The 19,231-nt window shown below is 42.2% G+C and overlaps 1 protein-coding gene across 1 annotated transcript in view; it reads right to left on the bottom strand.

Annotated features, from left to right (window-relative positions):
- The window catches only part of wdr82 (WD repeat domain 82), a 48,918-nt gene extending 38,561 nt beyond the window's left edge, over positions 1-10,357 (bottom strand). Inside the window, exons 1-2 of the mRNA XM_072280789.1 lie at positions 10,013-10,357; positions 474-571 (exon numbers count right to left, since the gene is read on the bottom strand). Coding sequence (XP_072136890.1) covers positions 474-571; positions 10,013-10,173 — 259 coding nt within the window. The 5' untranslated portion in view covers positions 10,174-10,357. The remainder of the gene's footprint in view (positions 1-473; positions 572-10,012) is intronic.
- Between the last annotated feature and the right edge of the window lie 8,874 nt (positions 10,358-19,231).

Below are 19,231 nucleotides of genomic sequence, written 5' to 3'. Positions count from 1 at the left end.
TATCCTTTTGATTAGAGTACTGTGTTGCTTGTTTCTTTAATAAAGCGTTCTTGGTTCTAGTAATCCAGACTCCAACTGAGTGATCCATTTCTGCTGGTTTGGCAAGCTTGTATTGATTAGTGTTCTAATTTGTTCTGCATTTCATTTAAATACATAATTTGTTACTCAGTTAAACAGTAGTTTGTCGTTTTTATCTTTTTAACTATTTCCACGAAACCAGCTAATTGGGACAAAATGTACTGGCCCCGATGTGTCCTAATTTCCTGCAATTACCTGACGTATTTTGTACTGCTGGAAGTAAATAAGTTATTTAAATCATTGATTTAACATGCCATTCTAAATTGTTAATTAGATACAATGCCTGGATTTATAACATGAAAACTTTACATTGTAACATTTTACAAGGTGCATAGAAAAACCAGTCCTGAAGAATGTGAAGGAAATATAGCTTTATACAAAAGCAGCCAACTTACCATCAATTTTGTTAGAGCTGTAAACTACAGTATTTGCTGCATGTGTGTATCTGATCAGGTCAACTCCGTACTTCTTACTGTACAATGTCCTCTTCGGCCTGATAGAAAATAATTTGATTTGCATCAATTGACATTAGCAGAACTTTGACATAAATAATTGGTTTTATTTTGAAATATTTGTGAATAGCTACTTAGGACATAAATGAAACAAACAAGTTCACAGCACCAGCAACTCAGGTTTAATTCCACCGCTGTCTGTAAGGAGTTTCTATGTTCCCAATCGTCCTGTGGGTTTCCTTTGGGTACTCCAGTTTCCTCCCATATTCCAAAGAGATATACGGGATAACAGGTTAATTGGTCACATAAGTGTAATTGGGCAGCATGGGCTTGACACAGTTATATCTCTAAAATTAATAGAATTAACTATTTTGAATGCACAATTAGCAACTTAAAAATGCTAGTGGATCCTCCATGGCATTGATTACAATAAATTATTTTAAAAAGGAGCAACTTAAGATTTGACAATAACTGTGTTGGTCTTTGTCGGTCATTGACACAAATGACACTATATTTCGATGTACGTGTGACAAATAAAGCTAATCTCTTTTTACTACTCTAGTTGTTTTCTATAACTATCTCTATTAGAATTAAAAATTCATGCAAATTGCCACAAGGAAACTTTCCTCATAGGTGTCCAACAACTGAGCAACACTAACACTTCATAAAAACACAAGCTGTTGTCAGATCATTAGTGGCTATAGGTTACATCAGAGAAGACAGTGTAACAGCGCAAGCACAAAAAAAAAATCAGATCAGTCATTCCCAATTTCCACATTTAACTATAGATTTTCTAACACTGCAGTCAGTTTTAGTGTAATACTAGACAACGGGGTGACCTGCTGGGGCACCCTTTGAGAGAAGGGTAGTGCAGTCCGATGTAACCTGAATGTACATTAAATTTTCCTGAATGCCTTGCTTTGGAAACTGAAGTAGAAAACTTCAGTTTATTAAAGAAGAACGACATGTAGCAAAGCAAATAAAACTCCGCTTTGTTTAATGAAGGACACTTTTGATGGCATCATTTCTGGTTTATCTGCAACCCTTGTGCCTCTCGTTGTCAATCTGGAGACGTGCAGTCCTTTCATCCTCCGTCTCTTCATCTCTTCTGCTGTTTGTTCTTTGTCTCTGATCCTGGAGACGTGCATTTCTCAGCTCCTTTGTCTCTTCCTCTCTCCTCCTCCTGTGCCTGTTTTTGTCATTCTGGAGACATGCAGCCCCTTCATCCCCCTTTTTTCATCTCTTCTGCTGTTTGTTGTTTGTCTCTGAGACGTGCATGCCTCTCTTCTTCTGTCTCTTCCTCCCTCATCTTTTTTTGTCCTGACTCTGATCCTGGAGTCGTGCGGCCCTGGCCTCATCCGATTCTTGTTCCCTCCCTCTCCTTGCCGCTTCCCGATGACGTTTGGCGCCATCTCTTGATCATAATGTCCCCCTTCCCTTTCCACGTGGCATAATTAGGCTGACCATTTTTTCTACCCTAATGCTGGATAGAAGATACAAAGCAGTAACACCAAAGGATGCTGATTATTCTTGATGATGTGGTTGGCGCCCTCCTAAATGGACGTGATATAGTCATCGCTGTCCTTTGACTGCAGCAAAGGGTTTTGTGGGTGTCTCGAAGTATGTCATTACAATAAGATGTTATTATCTCTTATTGATGGGTCTCAGTTTGATCTGTCCCAATCCTGCACATACCGATGGTGATTAGCAGAATGTGACCCCTTGAAATAGAGCTGCCCTGTTCTTTTGCTCTGGTAGGCGTCGCTGCTGAGTCTGGCCATGCACTGTCGTGTCCCGATTTCCATTATGGCGGATCAGCTCTCGGATGAAAGCGAGCCTGCTTATTTTGGCAAATGAGCAATGTGTTGCCCTTAAGGCATTTATTTGATTTTGTTGGGTCTACGCTTTAAATGATTTCTTTGTAACTATTTTCTAAAGTTAAAGGTTGATAATTAAGTTACAATATAACAAAGGTAAATTCATTGTCTACGGTATATCGCGGTGACGATGATGACGTCACCTCCAGTTGCACCGTGTCTTATGTGTAACCTCCAGTTCGGAGAAGGTGTAAAGGCGGGTGCCATGCGTGCAGCATGATCATGAAGAGCTCCGTATCTACCCACAAAGAAACATTACAGAAGCAACGCCGTAAGTTCCTATGAAAGTATTAAGTAAAAATATTAATGCGGTTTCTGTTAAGGAAGCGGTGGTTCGGGTGGCATGTGTCGGCTTTTCAATTCCAAACGCGGGGTGGGCTCAGGCCCGGCGGCGGTTTGACGGGACCCCCCCCCCCCCCTACTCAGGGCAGCTGGAGACACTTGCTAAAAGAAGAGAGCACGCATGGTCTCCAGGATGAAACAGACACTGTATATGTTTCTATTTTCTTTAATCAACAGTTTTCACCATACAACGTTAATGTGGAAGAGTGAACAGTAAATGGTTAACCTTACTACGACTCAGTCTTCACTGGCTCCGGTTTAACTTGGTGTTTAGTCAGAGTTTCAACACACTGCACAAGAACACTACAAGTAATTTTATTACGAATACTTAACCCTGAACTTTGCCTGCATTCTGTAAGTTCACACATTTTAATTTGATTTAGCCAAAAAAGTGCCAAGGTAATGCACCGTTTGCGCTAATCAGAGGTCACAAGTTGACAAACAAGAGCGTGAGAGTCTTAGTAGTATATAGATACACTAATGACAATTCATTACAAATGCAAAACCAAGATCAACATTTTGACCTTCCTACACCTATAACATCTCTTCAAAATATGGTTTTCCCTGTCTAAATATCTAAACTCCAGAAAAGTTCCCAATTTGTCACAAGTTTCTCTGGATTGGACAGATAGTCAATTTTGTTTTCCCTTGATTACAGCATGTAAAACAAGTGGAGATGGATTTAAGGATGGTAGGCAAGTTAAAATGAGATCTTAAGGGTGATTTTTTTTTTAAAAAGTGGTTCAGAACATACTGACAGAAAACATGGTGGAATCAGATGCAAGTTCTATTCAAAAAGTTCAAAGGAACATCTAAACAAGCCTGATGCATTTTGGAAACAAGTCCTGTGGACTGAAGTTAAAATAGAACTTTTTGTCCGCAATGAGCAAAGGTGTGTTTGGTGAAAAAAGGGTGCAGAATTTCATGAAAAGAACACCTCTCCAACTGTTAAGCACAGGGGTGGATCGATCACGCTTTGGGCTTGTGCTGCAGCCAGTGGCACGGGGAACATTTACTGGTAGAGGGAAGAATAAATTCAATTAAATACCAGCAAATTCTGGAAGCAAACATCACACTGTTTATAAAAAAGTCCAAGATGAAAAGAGGATGGCTTCTACAACAGGATAATGATCCTAAATACACCCACAAAATCCACAATGGACTACCTCAAGAGGCGCAAGCTGAAGGTTTTGCCATGGCCCTCACAGCCCCCCGACCTAAACATCATCAAGACTTTGTGGATAGACCTCAAAAGAGCAGTGCATACAAGACGGCCCAAGAACCTCACAGAACTAGAAGCCTTTTGCAAGGAAGAATGGGTGAAAATCCCCCAAACAAGAATTGAAAGACTCTAGCTGGCTACAAAAAGCATTTACAAGCTGTGATACTTGTCAAAGGGGGTGTTACTAAGTACTGCCATGCAGGGTACCCAAACTTTTGCTTCCGGCCCTTTTCCCTTTTTGTTATTTTGAAATTGTAAAAGATGGAAATAAAAAAGTTTTATTGCTTAAAATATTAAAGAAATGTGTCATCTTTAACGTTATGCCTTTTGGAAATCAGTTCATCTTTAACTTGCTTAGCTATTCACAGTAACAGAAATTTTGACCAGGGGTGCCCAAACTTTTGCATGCCACTGTAAACCTCAACTACAATTCTTGCAACATGGAACCCAAGGTTCCTGTACTTTCCTGCAACAGCAGTTAGTGAGAGGAAGAGAAAGACGGAACAAACGCAGGCAGATAGCACAGAAGACCCGCATATCCTCTGCTTTAGCTTCCGTTAATTTCAACCTTGCTTAACGTCTCAATCAGAGAAAAGCAATGGAGCCTATCACAGGCTCACACCCCTATCCCACATTCCAGGCCACACACTCCTCTCCCAATCTCACCAACCCTGGAGACAGCAAAGTGCCAGAACATTCAACCAACCCAAAAGCACACCAGCAAAATGTAAATACCTTTAAAATATCAAAGGATTCAAAGGTTCATTTAATGTCAGAGAAATGTATACAATATACATCCTGAAAGGCTTTCTCTCTTTGCAACCATCTACGAAGAGGAGTGCCCTAAAGAATGAACGACAGTTAAATGTTAGAACCCCTAAGATCCCCCCCCCCATGCGCAAGCGGCAGCGAGCAACGATCCCCCCTCCCCACCGGCAAAAAATAAAGCGCACCCACTACCAGCATTCAAGCATGAGCTAAGCGATAGCAAAGACACAGACTTGCAGTTACCCCAAAGACTACATTGCAATTGCAGTTACTGAGGGAATACTCGTTAGTTTCTTTTCCTCCGCTTAGTAATATGCTTAAATTCAGCAGGTAACCACATCTGATCTGAGGTCACAGACAGAAGAGAACGGAGTGCCAGCTGGGCGATGCCGGAGGGCACTGCTCGACTGCTGGCAGGTGGGCAAGGTGGACCGACCCAGGGCGCACCAACTCCCCCGCCGTTGGCGGGTGCTGGGCGGCTGCAGCTCACGCAAATGATATTAATAAATGCAGGAAAACAAGCAGGAATCACCTGTCTGTGCTTACAAGAGCGCGCCAACACATGAACAGATCTAGTGCAACCAAAACAATGCATAGCAGATTGGTACAGTGGCCTGGAAAATTTTAAATCATAGTTGCGCAGGAAACTTGAAATCAGTGCGGACTATCGAAGGAACCGGATTATAGGTAGTCAGATTAGTGAATGTTGACCTGTAGTAGAATCATATTTGTAAGTTGTTAAAGAAGTAATTTAATGAACTGTCTGCAGGAAATTGTGGATCGCTAACACTACCTTGAGATCTTCAGATGCTGTACAAATTTCATTCTCCAACTAACTTGGCTTCCACCTCATCTCAAATTTCTCTTTGCCTTTCTTTTCCCTCCTACCTTTGTGCACTCATTTAGAAGTTAGATTAGTGGAAAAGATTTTGCATATTGCTCAAAGTAGGTCAAGTCATCCACTTTATTGAAAAATTGCTCGGCTCAAAACTACCACCAGGCAATAAAGATGATTCTGGTTAATTGGGCCATTGGTAAATCAGGGCAGCTGCTTATTTGGGACAACTCTTAAAGAACAAAAACTAATTGAGAAGATAGCAGATATTCCATTTGTTTATTTGGGACAGGAGACTGCGGCCAGACAGTTTCTAAATGGTGTCAGTCGTGTCCACTTGCGTGACTGTTAAGACACTACACCATGCTTACAGCAAGCCCTTTTTTTAAAATAGCATCAATTGCGTGTGTTCATGTTCAAAAAGCAGTGATTTTTGTCACTGATAGCAGGTGAAAAATAAACAGTATAATAATTCCGAACTGCTTTGCTCACTGCCATTTCAGTCAGGCTTGGAATTTGTAGAAAATAAAACAATTTCACTACTTCAACAAGAACTACGAAGCTATTGGAAGTCTTGATTATTACAATGAAAATGAGGATTTGGATGATGCAATCATCAACAGCAGGTAGTCCGTTACCTGTAGTAGGTGTCTGCACTGATTTTGTTCATTTACAGTCCATCAAAAGAACAAGGCAGTATACACTGGATAAATTCCTCCATCGAGAACTATTAGTAACTAATACCGATTTATAGTACATTAGTAGTATTGTTATTGTTCCAATTTGTTCTGTGTTTTATTTAAATACATAATTTGTTACACATTTAAGCAGTAGTTTGTCATTTTTATACCTTTAACTTACTATTGAACTTCAAGTAATTGCAGCTAAAGAAAGAGTGCAGCCAAGGCATTCTGGTTTGGCATCCAGTAAAGAATTTTTTTTGCTGATATGCTAATCTACAAAATGGTCCCAAACTTGACAGCTAGGATGATGAGCAAAGAGGAAACATCAATTTGTGAGTTAGCATCAGTAATTTTGACAAAACTACCAATAAAAAATAATGAACCAGTTATCTTTTTTAATGTTTCCACAACCTCAGTTCTGGTCATCTCTAAGTGTATAGTTGTAAGAAAAAGTTTGTGAACCCTTTGCAATTACCTGGTTTTCTGCATTAATTACTCATAAAATGTTGTCTGATCTTCATCTAAGTCACAATAATCGACAAACACAATCTGCCTAAACTAATAGCACAAACAATTGTACTTTTTCACATCTGTATTGAACACATTATTTAATCATTCACAAGCCAGGCCAGAAAAAGTCTGAGAACCCTTGTATTTAATAACTGGTAGAACCTGCTTTAGCAGCAAAAACCTCCACCAAACGTCTCCTGTAGCAGCTGATCAGACTTGCACAATAGATAGGAGGAGTTTTATATCATCCCTCCATACATAACTGTTTCAGTTCATTAATATTTCTGGGATATCTTGCATGAATAGCCCTCTTCAGGTCATGCCACAGCATCTCAATCGGGTTAAGGTCTGGATTCTGACTGTGCCATTCCTAAACAAGAATTTTCCTCTTTTTAAACCATTCTGTTGCTGATCTACTCATGTTCCAGATCATTATCTAGTTGCATCATCCAACTTTTATTAAGCTTCAGGTGATGGACCGCGACCCTGACATCCTCATGTAAAATGACTTGATACAATTTTGAATTCATTGCTCCGTCAATGACTGCAAGCTGCCCAGGGCGTGAAGCAGAAAAGCAGCCCCAAGCCATTACGTTCCATGGGCAGTGCTCACAGCAGTGCGCATTACTGCCAAAGTTCAATTTTTGCCCATCTGTCTATAGAACTATGTGTTGTAGAACATCCAAGTAGTCTTTTGCAAACTTGAGACATGCAGCAATGTTTTTTTGGAGAACAGTGGTTTCCTCCATGGTGCCCTTCCATAAACACCATACATATTCAGTGTTTCTCTAGACTTTAGCAATGGTTAGAGATTTCTGCAGGTCTTTTGCTGTTAACCTTTGGGTTCTTCTTCACCACCTTCAGCAATGCACATGTTCTTTGTGTGACCTTTGAAGGACATCCACTCCTAGTGAGAATAGCAAAAGTACTGAGTTTCCTCCATTTGTAGACAATTTCTCTAATTGTAGACTGATGAACACTCAGGTCTTTAGAAATGCTTTTATAGCCTTTTCCAGCTTCATGCATCTCTACAATTCTTCTAAGGTTGTTTTGATCAAGGCATGGTACACATAAACAAATCTTTCCTGAAAACTGCAGGCTCTGTCAGTAACCTGACTGTGTCTTTTTTTTTAAAAATAGGGCAGGCCACCTCTACAACCCACACCTCCAATCTCAACTCATTGATTGAATCATCTGACTCCAAATAGTGTAGAAGGCATTACCCCAGAGATTCATATACTTTTCAGAATCTAGACTGGGATTGTGTACTCAGTATTTACAAGAAGTACAATTGCTGGTGTGCTATTAGTTTAGACAGATTCTGTTTGTCTATTATTGTGACTTAGATGAAGATCAGACCATATTTTATAAGTAATTAATGCAAAAAAAAAACCAGGTAACTGCAAAGGGTTCACAAACTTTTTCTTGCAACTGTATGTGCTGAAAAGCTTCATGGAAGTAAATTTTCCCACCCAGTCCGTGTAACAAAGGCTGGAATATCTGCGGCAGTCATCACTAGTGAATGACCATGTAGAAGGGCGTTCTTCATACAAAAGTGTGAAGAAATAGGAGATTGAAAAAAATTGCACTGGTCAGTCACTATAGTCCAGTTACATGATGGCAGCTAAATATAAAAGACAGCAACACATTCATTCTCTGATAATTAACCCACTATGGCATATCACAAGCTCCAAGTACAAATCAGCATCTTCATTTAACCATCAAAAACTTTATCACCCAATATTAAGCTGCACCAAATATTTTACCATCCAGAAAGTAAAGAATCTGGGTCACTGAAGAGATTTATCCTTTGAGCCAAATGTACTTACTATCTTGCTCCCACAGACTCTGAACAATCTTGGTTGCACTGGTAAAAATAACATATGGAAATCACAGACTTCGTCACTGCAAAACAAAAAATTGTGGGACCCACCATCCCTGTACCACTCACACTCCCTTTCAATCTAATTATAAATATGACAGAACAAATAGCTGAAACTCAATGCACGAGAACAAAAAAATTGGTACATTAAATCAGTCATAACATTCATTCTCCTAAATTCCTGTCTGCTTAAGTGGTATATTCATTATGTGCATTGCTGTGACCAACACTATGGCTATGCAAAATGCACTTTTTTATTAATACAATTACAATTTTTTCCAGTGGCCCTAAAACTACAAGTAGCATTAATAGTTAGAGGTAACCAAGCGCAACTACATTCCCTCAACAGATATAATTAAAGTAGTACAGGAATTAATATTTTAAGATTTACATTAAGGAATGAGCAGTAATCAGAACCTTGTACCAAAGCAAATAGCAAATAAAGTAAATATTAAGGAAATCAAACAATTGTTAAAGATGCACACAGTACAGACCTAGATACACTTCAAGTCACATCACAAAACTTGCCTATTAACTGTAACCTTTTCAGCCCCATAACCACTTTGGGCTCACAAGCATCCACACCTCCACCCAAACAAATGTACAGGTTTTTCTCCCTCTCTATCGCTACCGCGTTACCTTGTTCATAAGTTTCCAAACTATTTGCCTAAACGTTGCTTTCCCATATGGACTAAAGCCCAGTCCCAGGATCTTGCGTTCACTTACCACTCCTAAGCAGCTCCTCCTCTGACTCGGCATGGATATATTTAGTGAGTCGTCTTGGGACTCACTTTGCAACGTTGAAAGCGCCATATACATGCAAGTTCTTTTCCTCCCTATCATAATATATGCGCTGTTACTAATATTGTCAACTTTAATGCCTCAATTTACACAATTCCCCACTTAAATGAAGCACTGGAAAAACCAGGTACAGATTTTTAATGAAGAAATCCCAATAGCACTTCCAAGAATTTAAAGGTTAAAGATGAGATGCTATTACTGGTATTAAAACAATCTCCGGCTATATAATTCAATATTTCCCTACCCATTCCAAGGGTAGATATATTAACCTCAGGCAATCCCAGGGGATCAAAGCAAATTGACTTGTATTCTAGTAGTGAATATCACAATATGAGAACCTGCAGACTTTATAAATATTATATGATATATGACAACTGATTTTCCAGCTACTGCTACAGTCTGAGCCTGGGCTTGTCACCCCGCCTCCCTCAGGAAACTAGTCCGGCCTTTGTGAAAATCGAAGCCGAGATCCGCAGGCCTCGGAGGCAACGTGCTCCGCGATATCTGAACCCAGGTTGAGTGGAAGGAGAAAGGGGATTTAAAAGACAGTCATTTCACTCACTTGCCCTCCTGGCAGTCGTACAGGACGATGGAGTCGTCGTCGCTGCTGGAGATGAGCGTCTCGCCATTTGGGGAAAAGTCAAAGCAGTTGATCTTGTCTGTGTTCTCCCGGAACACCTTGGCCACTCGGAAACTACGCAGTACGTTATCCGTCAACTTCATCTCCTTCCCCTCCACCCGGACGCCGTGATGAAGAAAGAAGGGGAAGGGGAAGGGAAGCAATCACAGGCTCAGCACCGCCGCGGATAGAAAAGCTTCCTTGCTCTAAAATGAAGCAGAGCGCACCAACGGCAGCGAGTAAAATGGCGGCGCCGAGCCGGCCCGCCTCAAACCACCGCGACCGCCTCCCGCGCGGGGCATTGTGGGAATTGGCGGGAACCCGCCGTGGCCCAAAACGCCACGGCGCTGTTTGACAGGGCGAGGGCGGAATGGTAGCAGGACAGGAGGTACCCATTATGAGAGCAGTCTAGATGCTCTCATTTACCATCCTTCATATCAGCATTTTTGGTATTGGTTTATCATTGTCATGCCCACCAAGGTACAGTGAAAAACAGTTTTGTAAACTGGTTTGTGATTGTTACATAGATACAGTGGAAAACAGAATCAAGTTTATTGACCTGACATGTCCTGAAATTTGTAGCAATACAGTCCAAGACACAAAAATGACTATAGGTTACAATAAATAAATAGAGCAAAAAGGGGTGTTCCAGTTTCCTCCCACAGTTCAAAGACATACCGGTTAGTAGGTTAATTGGTCATAATAAATCGTGCTGTGATGAGGTTAGGGGTTAAATCGGTGGATTGCTGGGCAGCTGGACAGGCCTGTACCGTGCTGTATCTCTAAATTAAAACAAGTAAAACAAAAACGATGTCGGAACAACTTTTTTTATATGCAGAGAGTGGTGAGTAATATGAATTAGGCTGTCAGAGGAAGTGTCAGAGACTGGTACAACCGTGTAATTTAGAAAGCAGTTAGGTAGGTACATGGAGGGGTGGGACTTGGAGTGATACAGACTAAATGCAGGAAATTAGGACTGGATAGGTGGGCAATGTAGTCAGTGTGGACTAGTTGGGCCAAAGGCCCTGTATCCCTGTTGTATTGCTTTGTGACTCAGTGTCGATGCTGGAAGTGGGTCAGACAGCAGCAATGGAAGAAAATAACCCTTCATCATCAGGATTGGAAAGAAAGGGTGCAGACGCCAGAATAAAAGAGGTGGGGGGGAGCTGACGGATGATGGGTTAATCAAGGTTTTCCTCCATAGATGCTGTCTGATCTGCTGAGTTCCTTCGGCATCTTGTGGGTGTTGAGACTTTTTACTTGTTATCACATATACCAAGATACATTAGAAAACAGCTTTCCAAGCTGTCTATACAGATGAATATCCAATATCAGATTCTTATCTATCATTGTAACTCTTGATCATAGTAACCATTCTTATTTTCTTTTTTTGGACATTATCTCATGGCTACACACCAATGTGGCAGCAAGAATTAAACATGACATTTGAGTTGAGGTTGAATCAGTGTTTTACAAAGGTACAGTAAATATTTCCTTGAAGAAGACTGATGAGGAAGGGTTGGACAGGCTTGGCTTATACAGACATCCCATCTCTCCCGGGAGTCTCCCGCATATTGATAGTGGCTCCCTGATGCCCGGAAATTATATACAATATCCTGGAAATCGATTCCCTGTCACGCCCACTGTTGAAATTGAACGCACACGAGGTCATTACCCACACATCATCCTTGTCAGTGCGGGAAGATCAACTCCTTGAGCTTGCAAGTGACGGCGGGCTGAAAAGTATGTTTGACATAACACCTCTGCTGGAATTCTAGATCAAAGTCAAGGCTGAATATCCTGAGATAGCCACGGAAGCACTGAAAACGTTGCTTTCATTTCCAACATATCTCTGCAAAGCGGAGTTTTCTGCAATGAAAACATTCAGAGGTGTCTGCCACTATAGTTATGTAATTCAAAGAAAGCATTGTCAACCTAAATATTACATTGTAATTATTGAAATTGTATTGAAGCACCTGATGTTACCTTTGATCTTAACTTACTTCCATTGCACCACTGAAACTTAGGCAGATATGAAGGTCCTTCTCTGTCTATCTATACTGTCACACATAGATATAGAAGTAACAATTTTTTCAGTAACAATTTTTTTGATTAGCCAGGGTTGTTAGCCCCGAGTTGAACCTTTGAACCTGGAGGATCGGTAGACCACTCTCAGTCTCGCCCTTTGACCCTACCAAGAGCCAAAGCATAAGGCCCTGACTCTAGCCAACGTAGCTCCCTGGGTCATTGAGGCACACAGCCTTCCAAACCCTACAACAAAATTGTGGTCCTCTTGAAGGACCTTTGATCTCAAGGGTATAAAAATATGATATACTCTACCGAGAGGGCCCTCCATAACCTGGACCAACATGTTGACATTATGTGGAGGCTTGCATGCTTTGAGGACTCCATCAGGTGATGCAAACTCAGGGCCTCCCATGTTGGAACGGCTATGGACAAGATGCCAGACAAGGATTAATCCAACCCTAGCTCCCGAACGGATAGACTCGCATCTGCCCCTCCCGGACCACACTTCATAATTCAAGCCAACTTTTCAATATATACTGACTCGGTTGTCATCCAGAATAAAAAGGTCCACATTCATGTGCCCAGAATCCACCATGTTTGAAAAGTGTACTGGACTCTATAAGCCCAATACCCAAAGTTAACTTTTCTAACAACAAACCAGCACGAAAGTCACTGGAAACTCACATCAAAATATTATCACTCAATGTCAAAGCCATGTCAATGGCGAAATGTGAATACCCCTCTAAAATTCTGACAGTTAATGACATTGATGTAGTTGCCCTCCAAGAAGCTCACATTACTGAGACCTCTGCTCCATCTAGAGACATGATATCGGGATATAATAGAGTGACAGCTGTATTCCACAAGAAACACGGGACAGCTGTTTATGCTAAAAACTAATTTATTTCCATTTCAGTTACCAGCTCTAACATCACACCAGATAACAATTTCCACAACACTGCTATTCAAATAGGTGAAAATCTAACTCTAGTAAATGTCTATAAACCTCCAAATGAGGGGTGGCCAAATCCACCAGTACCAAAAATCAAACACCCAGCAATATTCTTCGGAGACTTCAACGTCATCATACAGCTTGGGGGTACTCAGAAAACAACACAGCTGGAGAAACAATCAGCCATTGGCATCTAATAACGATGTTCAATTACTACACAATCCTAAAGATGAAGGGACATTCTTCTCAGCTGGATGGCAACAAAATTGCACACCACACCTCTGTTTTGTAACAACAAACAGTCATCTTGAACCCCTACCAGCTACTCAAATCCTTGGTGATTTTCCTCATGCCGGTGTTAGTAACAGTTTGATCCCAAATACCCACTTATCTCTCTATCCCAAAACCCAGATGGAACTTCAGAAAAGTAAACTGGGAAAAATTCATCTTGCAAGTCGACAATAAGTGTAGAAGAATACCCCACCCCCAACACCGATTTCATAGACTCATCCTGTTTTTGTTCGTCCATCGTTGTCGTCGATGAAGACCTTGACACCATTAGTCACTTTCAGACTGGATGCGGTGTGTCCGAAGATGACTGGTCAGGCCAATTCGGGCACAAAATGTCCTGGCACGTGTTGGGCAGACATGTGTAGGCACTGCAGTTGTTGCGCTGGTGGCTATAGACTTGCACAGCTCGAGTTTATTTTGTGCTTCTGCAATGCGCCTTGCTTCGTAAGCTTGACAGCCTTTGTGGATAAGGCCGCGCCATGTAGGGCAGTTTTGTGCCAGCGTTTCCGAGGTGTTCGTGTCTATATCAAGCGAATTCAGGGAGGCCTTTAGTGTGTCTTTGTAACGTTTCTTCTGCCCTCCATGCAAGCGTCTTCCAGCAAAGAGTTCCCCAGAAAGGAGCTGCTTGGGTATGCGCTCGTCCAGCATGTGGATGACATGACCTGCCCACCAGGTCTGTGCTCTCATCAGCAGTGTGTGGACTGATGGTAGACTTGCTCTAGAGAGAACTTCGGTGTCTGGTACTTTGTCTTGCCATCTGATGCCCAATATTCTGCAAAGACATGTCACGTGAAATGGTTGAGCTGTCTTGCATGCCTTCCATACACAGTCCACATTTCACAGGCATACAGGAGGGTAGTGAGTACCACGGCTCTGTAGACCTTCAGTTTTGTTGCTGGACTGATTCCTTGGTGTTCCCATACAGTTGAGCGCAGTCTACCGAAAGCAGAACTTGCCTTTGCTATTCTGCAGTTAACTTCTGTATCAATAGTCACTGCTCGGGAGAGGGTGCTGCCAAGGTAAGTAACCTGGTCCACTGCCTGTAGTTTCTGTCCTTTGACTGTGATTTTCAGTTCTGTGTACGGTGCATGAGGGGCAGGCTGGTGCATAACTTCGGTCTTTTTGATGTTGATGGTGAGTCCAAAGTTGTCACAAGCCGTGGAGAATTTGTCCATATTGACTTGCGTCTCTGGCTTCGAGCCAGCATACAGGGCGCAGTCATCGGTAAAGAGGAAGTCTCTAGTACAGTCTCCTTCACTTTGGTAATAGCTTGAAGTCTCCTCAGGTTGAAGAGCTTCCCATCCACTCTGTACTTGAGGCTGATTCCAGCATCACTGTCCTGGAAGACATCATTCAGCATGGCAGAAAACATCATGCTGAACAGTGCGGGTGCAAGCACACAGCCCTGTTTGACGCCATTGGTGACTGGGAATGCCTTAGAGGATTCTCTGCCGTCCAGCACTCTGGCCATCATGCCATCATGGAACTGGCATACCACCTGAATGAATTTGGCGGGGCAGCCGAACTTTGACATGATCCTCCACAGGCCTTGTCGGCAGACAGTGTCGAAGGCTTTCGTGAGGTCAACAAAAGTTGTGTAGAGTTCACGATTCTGCTCCTGACACTTCTGAAGCTGGCATGTGGCAAAAATCATGTCAATAATCCCACAACCTTTGCGAAAGCCACTCTGTGACTCTGGCAGCAGGCCCAGATCCACATGAGTGACCAGACGATTTAGCAGGACTCTAGCAAGGGCTTTTCCTGCAAGACTCCTCGGTGGTTGTCGCATACTTGTCGATTGCCCTTCCTCTTATAGAGGTGTACGATGGATGCATCTTTAAGTTCCTGAAGAATGGATCCTTGCTTCCAAAAAGACTGGAACAACTTGGTGAGTTTCTCTATAAGTACAGGACCACCGACTTTGTAGATCTCTGCAGGTATGGTGTCCGCCCCTGTGACTTTGCCACTGGATAGCTGGCTGGCAGCTTTCGTGACTTCGGCTACTACTGGGTCATCCATGGCGCTGTTGATGTTGACAGCGCCATGGATCCTGTCTATCGCCTCATCGTTAATAGATGACGGTCGGCTGAGGACGGCTTCAAAGTGTTCAGCCCATCTCTGCAGGATCTGAGCCTTCTCTGTAATGAGAGTTGTACCATCTGTACCCAGGAGGGGGGAGCTCCCGATAGACTGAGATCCGTAGAGAGTGTTGAGGGCTTCATAGAATCGTTTCCAGTCGTTTCTGTCAGCGTATCCCTGTATTTCATCTGCCTTGGTGCTCAGCCAGGCATCTTGCATTTTACGCAGTTTATTCTGAACTATCCTGCGAGCACTGGTAAAGACGTTTTTCTTGGCAGCTGATGATGGGTCGTTCTGATGGGCACGATGAAGACGGTGCTTTTCAACAAGTAGAGCCTGTATCTCCTCATCATTCTCATCAAACCAGTCATGCTGCTTGCAGGTAGAGAGCCCTCGCATCTTCAGTGCAGATGAATGGACAGCATCCATGAAGCGATCCCAGTCGTCCACAGCGCTGCCTGCAAGGTATAGGTCAGCAAGCTTGGTTTCTAAATCTTCAACCAGTGCTGAAGCAATGCTGGGGTTCTTCAGCCTGGCCACATTGATTCTTTGCATAGACTCATCCTAAAATGCATGAAAGAGGCAATTCCGAGAGGTAATCAACAAGAATATATCCTTTGCTGGTCCAAAGAAAGCAAAGAACTATTTCAAGAGTTTAAAACTACGGTTGATACAACTACAGCTAATAATTTCCTCAAATCACTCCACAATAGCAAATGAAAAAGATGGATGGAAAATATCAAAAATACGGACTTCACTCACTGCAGCAAACCTGCATGAACCCTCTTCAAAAATCTAGACTCCAACCCAGCACCAAAGCAACAAACCAATTATCGAGTCAGTGCAGACACAGTAGCAAAACACATCAAAGCATAAATCATAATCATAAATTCGAAACACGGGTCAGACACAAATACCAAAATCTTGACAAAAGCACGCCAGAAAATGATGACACACTTACATTTCCAATAACATCAGCTGGAAGTAAAATCCGCCTAGCAAAGCACTAAATCAGCAAAAGCTGCCAGCATCGACAGTATCTATCCTGAAACATTTTGGAGATGAGGGTATCAAGTGGCTAACTAGCGATTACACTGATGTCAAAACAAAAGGAAACTACCCCAACACTTGGAAACTTGTCAAAGTCATTGTGATACCTAAACTAGGAAAGCCTGCGGACAATCCCTCAAGTTACCACCCATTTATCTCCTCTGCCGTACCTACAAACTTCTTGAGCATATTATTTTATCTAGGATATTACCTCTGATTGATCCTTACATACCAATCAAACAAGCTGGCTTCACACAACACCACAGTGAACAAGTTCTCACACTTACATCACACATCGAATCAGGGTTTGAACTCAGGTAGGAACTAAGAAGAGTTACTTGGGACAACACGCATAAAATGCTGGTGGAACGCAGCAGGCCAGGAAGCATCTATAGGAAGAAGTACAGTCGACGTTTCGGGTCGAGACCCTTTGTCAGGACTAACGGAAAAAAGAGATAGTGAGAGATTTGAAACTGAGAGGGGGAGGGGGAGACATGAAATGATAGGAGAAGACAGGAGGGGGAGGGATGAAGCTAAGAGCCGGGAAGCTGATTGACAAGAGGGATACAAGGCTGTAGAAGGGGGAGTATCATAGAACAGAAGGCCTTGGAAGAAAGAAAGGGGGAAGGGAGCACCAGAGGAAGATGGAGAACAGGCAAGGAGTTATTGTGAGAGGGAAAGAGAGAAAAAAAAATTTAGGGATAGGGTAAGAAGGGGAGGAGGGGCATTAACAGAAGTTAGAGAAATCGATGTTCATGCCATTAGGTTGGAAGCTACCCATACGGAATATAAGGTGTTGTCCTCCAACCTGAGTGTCGCTTCATCTCGACAGTAGAGGAGGCCATGGATTGACATCTTGGAATGGGAATGCAGACATCCCACCCTGCAAAATCTCATTTCAGGGAGGTAGCACCCCGCCCATCGACCTCCAAGGGTGTATGTAATACTTTGTTTAGTGATATTGTCTAATCTGTAAACCAAATTGGGTATATGCAGAAAATGTGACATTAAAATATGTACTTATATTATCATGTTTATTCTATTACAACTTTAAGCTCGTCTACAGAGAGTTTGGCCTCATCACGTAGGGCATCAGTAGCGTAGCTCCTTAGCAGCCAGCCAGCTAGTTTAAATAACATTAGCTATGCTAATGAATGAATGCCACCTGTTAAATTCACCTCAACATGTCTTTTACATTTTAACCCACCATGGGCAATAGAAAAGTCACTGCTGCAAACAGTGCAGCGAGCAACACTGTCATTATTTTTGAGGTCGACTGTAAAGCCCGCCCACAGAGAAAACTGATAGGTTTACTTAGCAGGGATCCCCAAACTTTTTTGCACCGTGGACTGGTTTAATATTGACAATATTCTTGTGGACCAGCCGACCGGGGACGGGGGTGTTAATCACGACCGGAATATAGGTGATAAGTCAACTATAAGTCAGTTATAAGTGGCTAATGTACTCAATTTCATTTCTAAAAAGGTTTATCTAATGAATTTAATATTAAACACACAGCGCATATTTTCCTCACATGAATATAGTGATAAGTCAATAGCATCATAACATTTTAAGTAACATTTGGATATTAAACACACAGTGCATATTTTCCTCGTATGAACATATAAAATCATTGCAACACACCAATATCGCTGAATCAGTGGGAGCCCTGGGCTTGTTTTCCACAACAAGATGGTGCCATCGAGGGGTGATGGGAGACAGCGATACTCGAGGGGGGTTCCTTATGTCCAGTCTATTCCGCAATTTAGTTTTCGTTGCATTCATTGCAGAAAACTCCGCTTCACAGAGATATGATGTTGGAAATGGAAGCAACGTTTTCAGTGCTTCCGTGGCTGTCTCAGGATATTTAGCCTTGACTTTGATCCAGAATACCAGCAGAGATGTTATGTCAAACATACTTTTCAGCCCGCCGTCATTTGCAAGCTCGAGGAGTTGATCTTTCTCCCGCGCTGACATGGATGACGCATAATGACCTCACGTGCGTTCAAGCTCAACAGTGGGTGTGACAGGGAATGAGGAAAGGTGCAACTGACTCATATCGTTTAATATCACCAAATCATATCATTTCCTCGTGGCCCGGTGGTTGGGGACCACTCTTAGCACAAAGAGAGGCCAATCAGGATGCTTGCTCTCCCTCTCAAAAAAATCGATTTCCAGGATATTGTATATAATTTCTGGGCATCAGGGAGCCACTATCAATATGCAGGAGACTCCCAGAACTTCCGGGAGAGGTGGGATGTCTGGGAATGGGACGTGGAATTAAAATGAGTGGCCACTGGGAGATCCTGCTTTCTCTGGTGGACAGAGCGTAGGTGTTCAGCAAAATGGTCTCGGGTCTCACCAATATATAGAAGGCCACACTGGGAGCACCGGACATAGTATATCACTCCTGGCACTTATCCTTGTAAGCGGAACAAGTGCTACACCTGCCCTTACAATTCCTCCCTCACCACTATTCACAGCCCCAGAAATCCTTCCAGGTGCGGCGACACTTCACCTGTGAGTCTGCTCTTTCAATATTTTCACTAGTTTCTACATATAAGAATACAGAGTACAAGAAGATATATATTATAAATAAAAAAAGATAAAATAATACCAAATACATTATATTAGAATCACACATGCAATCACATTACCCTATATTCATGTAAATCAAATTAAATCATAATATTGAAATGTAATAATACTATTATACAGAAAAAAAATCTAAACCCACTACCAAGATCAAAGCTGTTTGGTAA

The sequence above is a fragment of the Mobula birostris genome, chromosome 16 (assembly GCF_030028105.1).
Source record: "Mobula birostris isolate sMobBir1 chromosome 16, sMobBir1.hap1, whole genome shotgun sequence".
Lineage (NCBI taxonomy): Eukaryota > Metazoa > Chordata > Chondrichthyes > Myliobatiformes > Myliobatidae > Mobula > Mobula birostris.
This window is presented reverse-complemented; position numbering and strand designations above follow the sequence as displayed.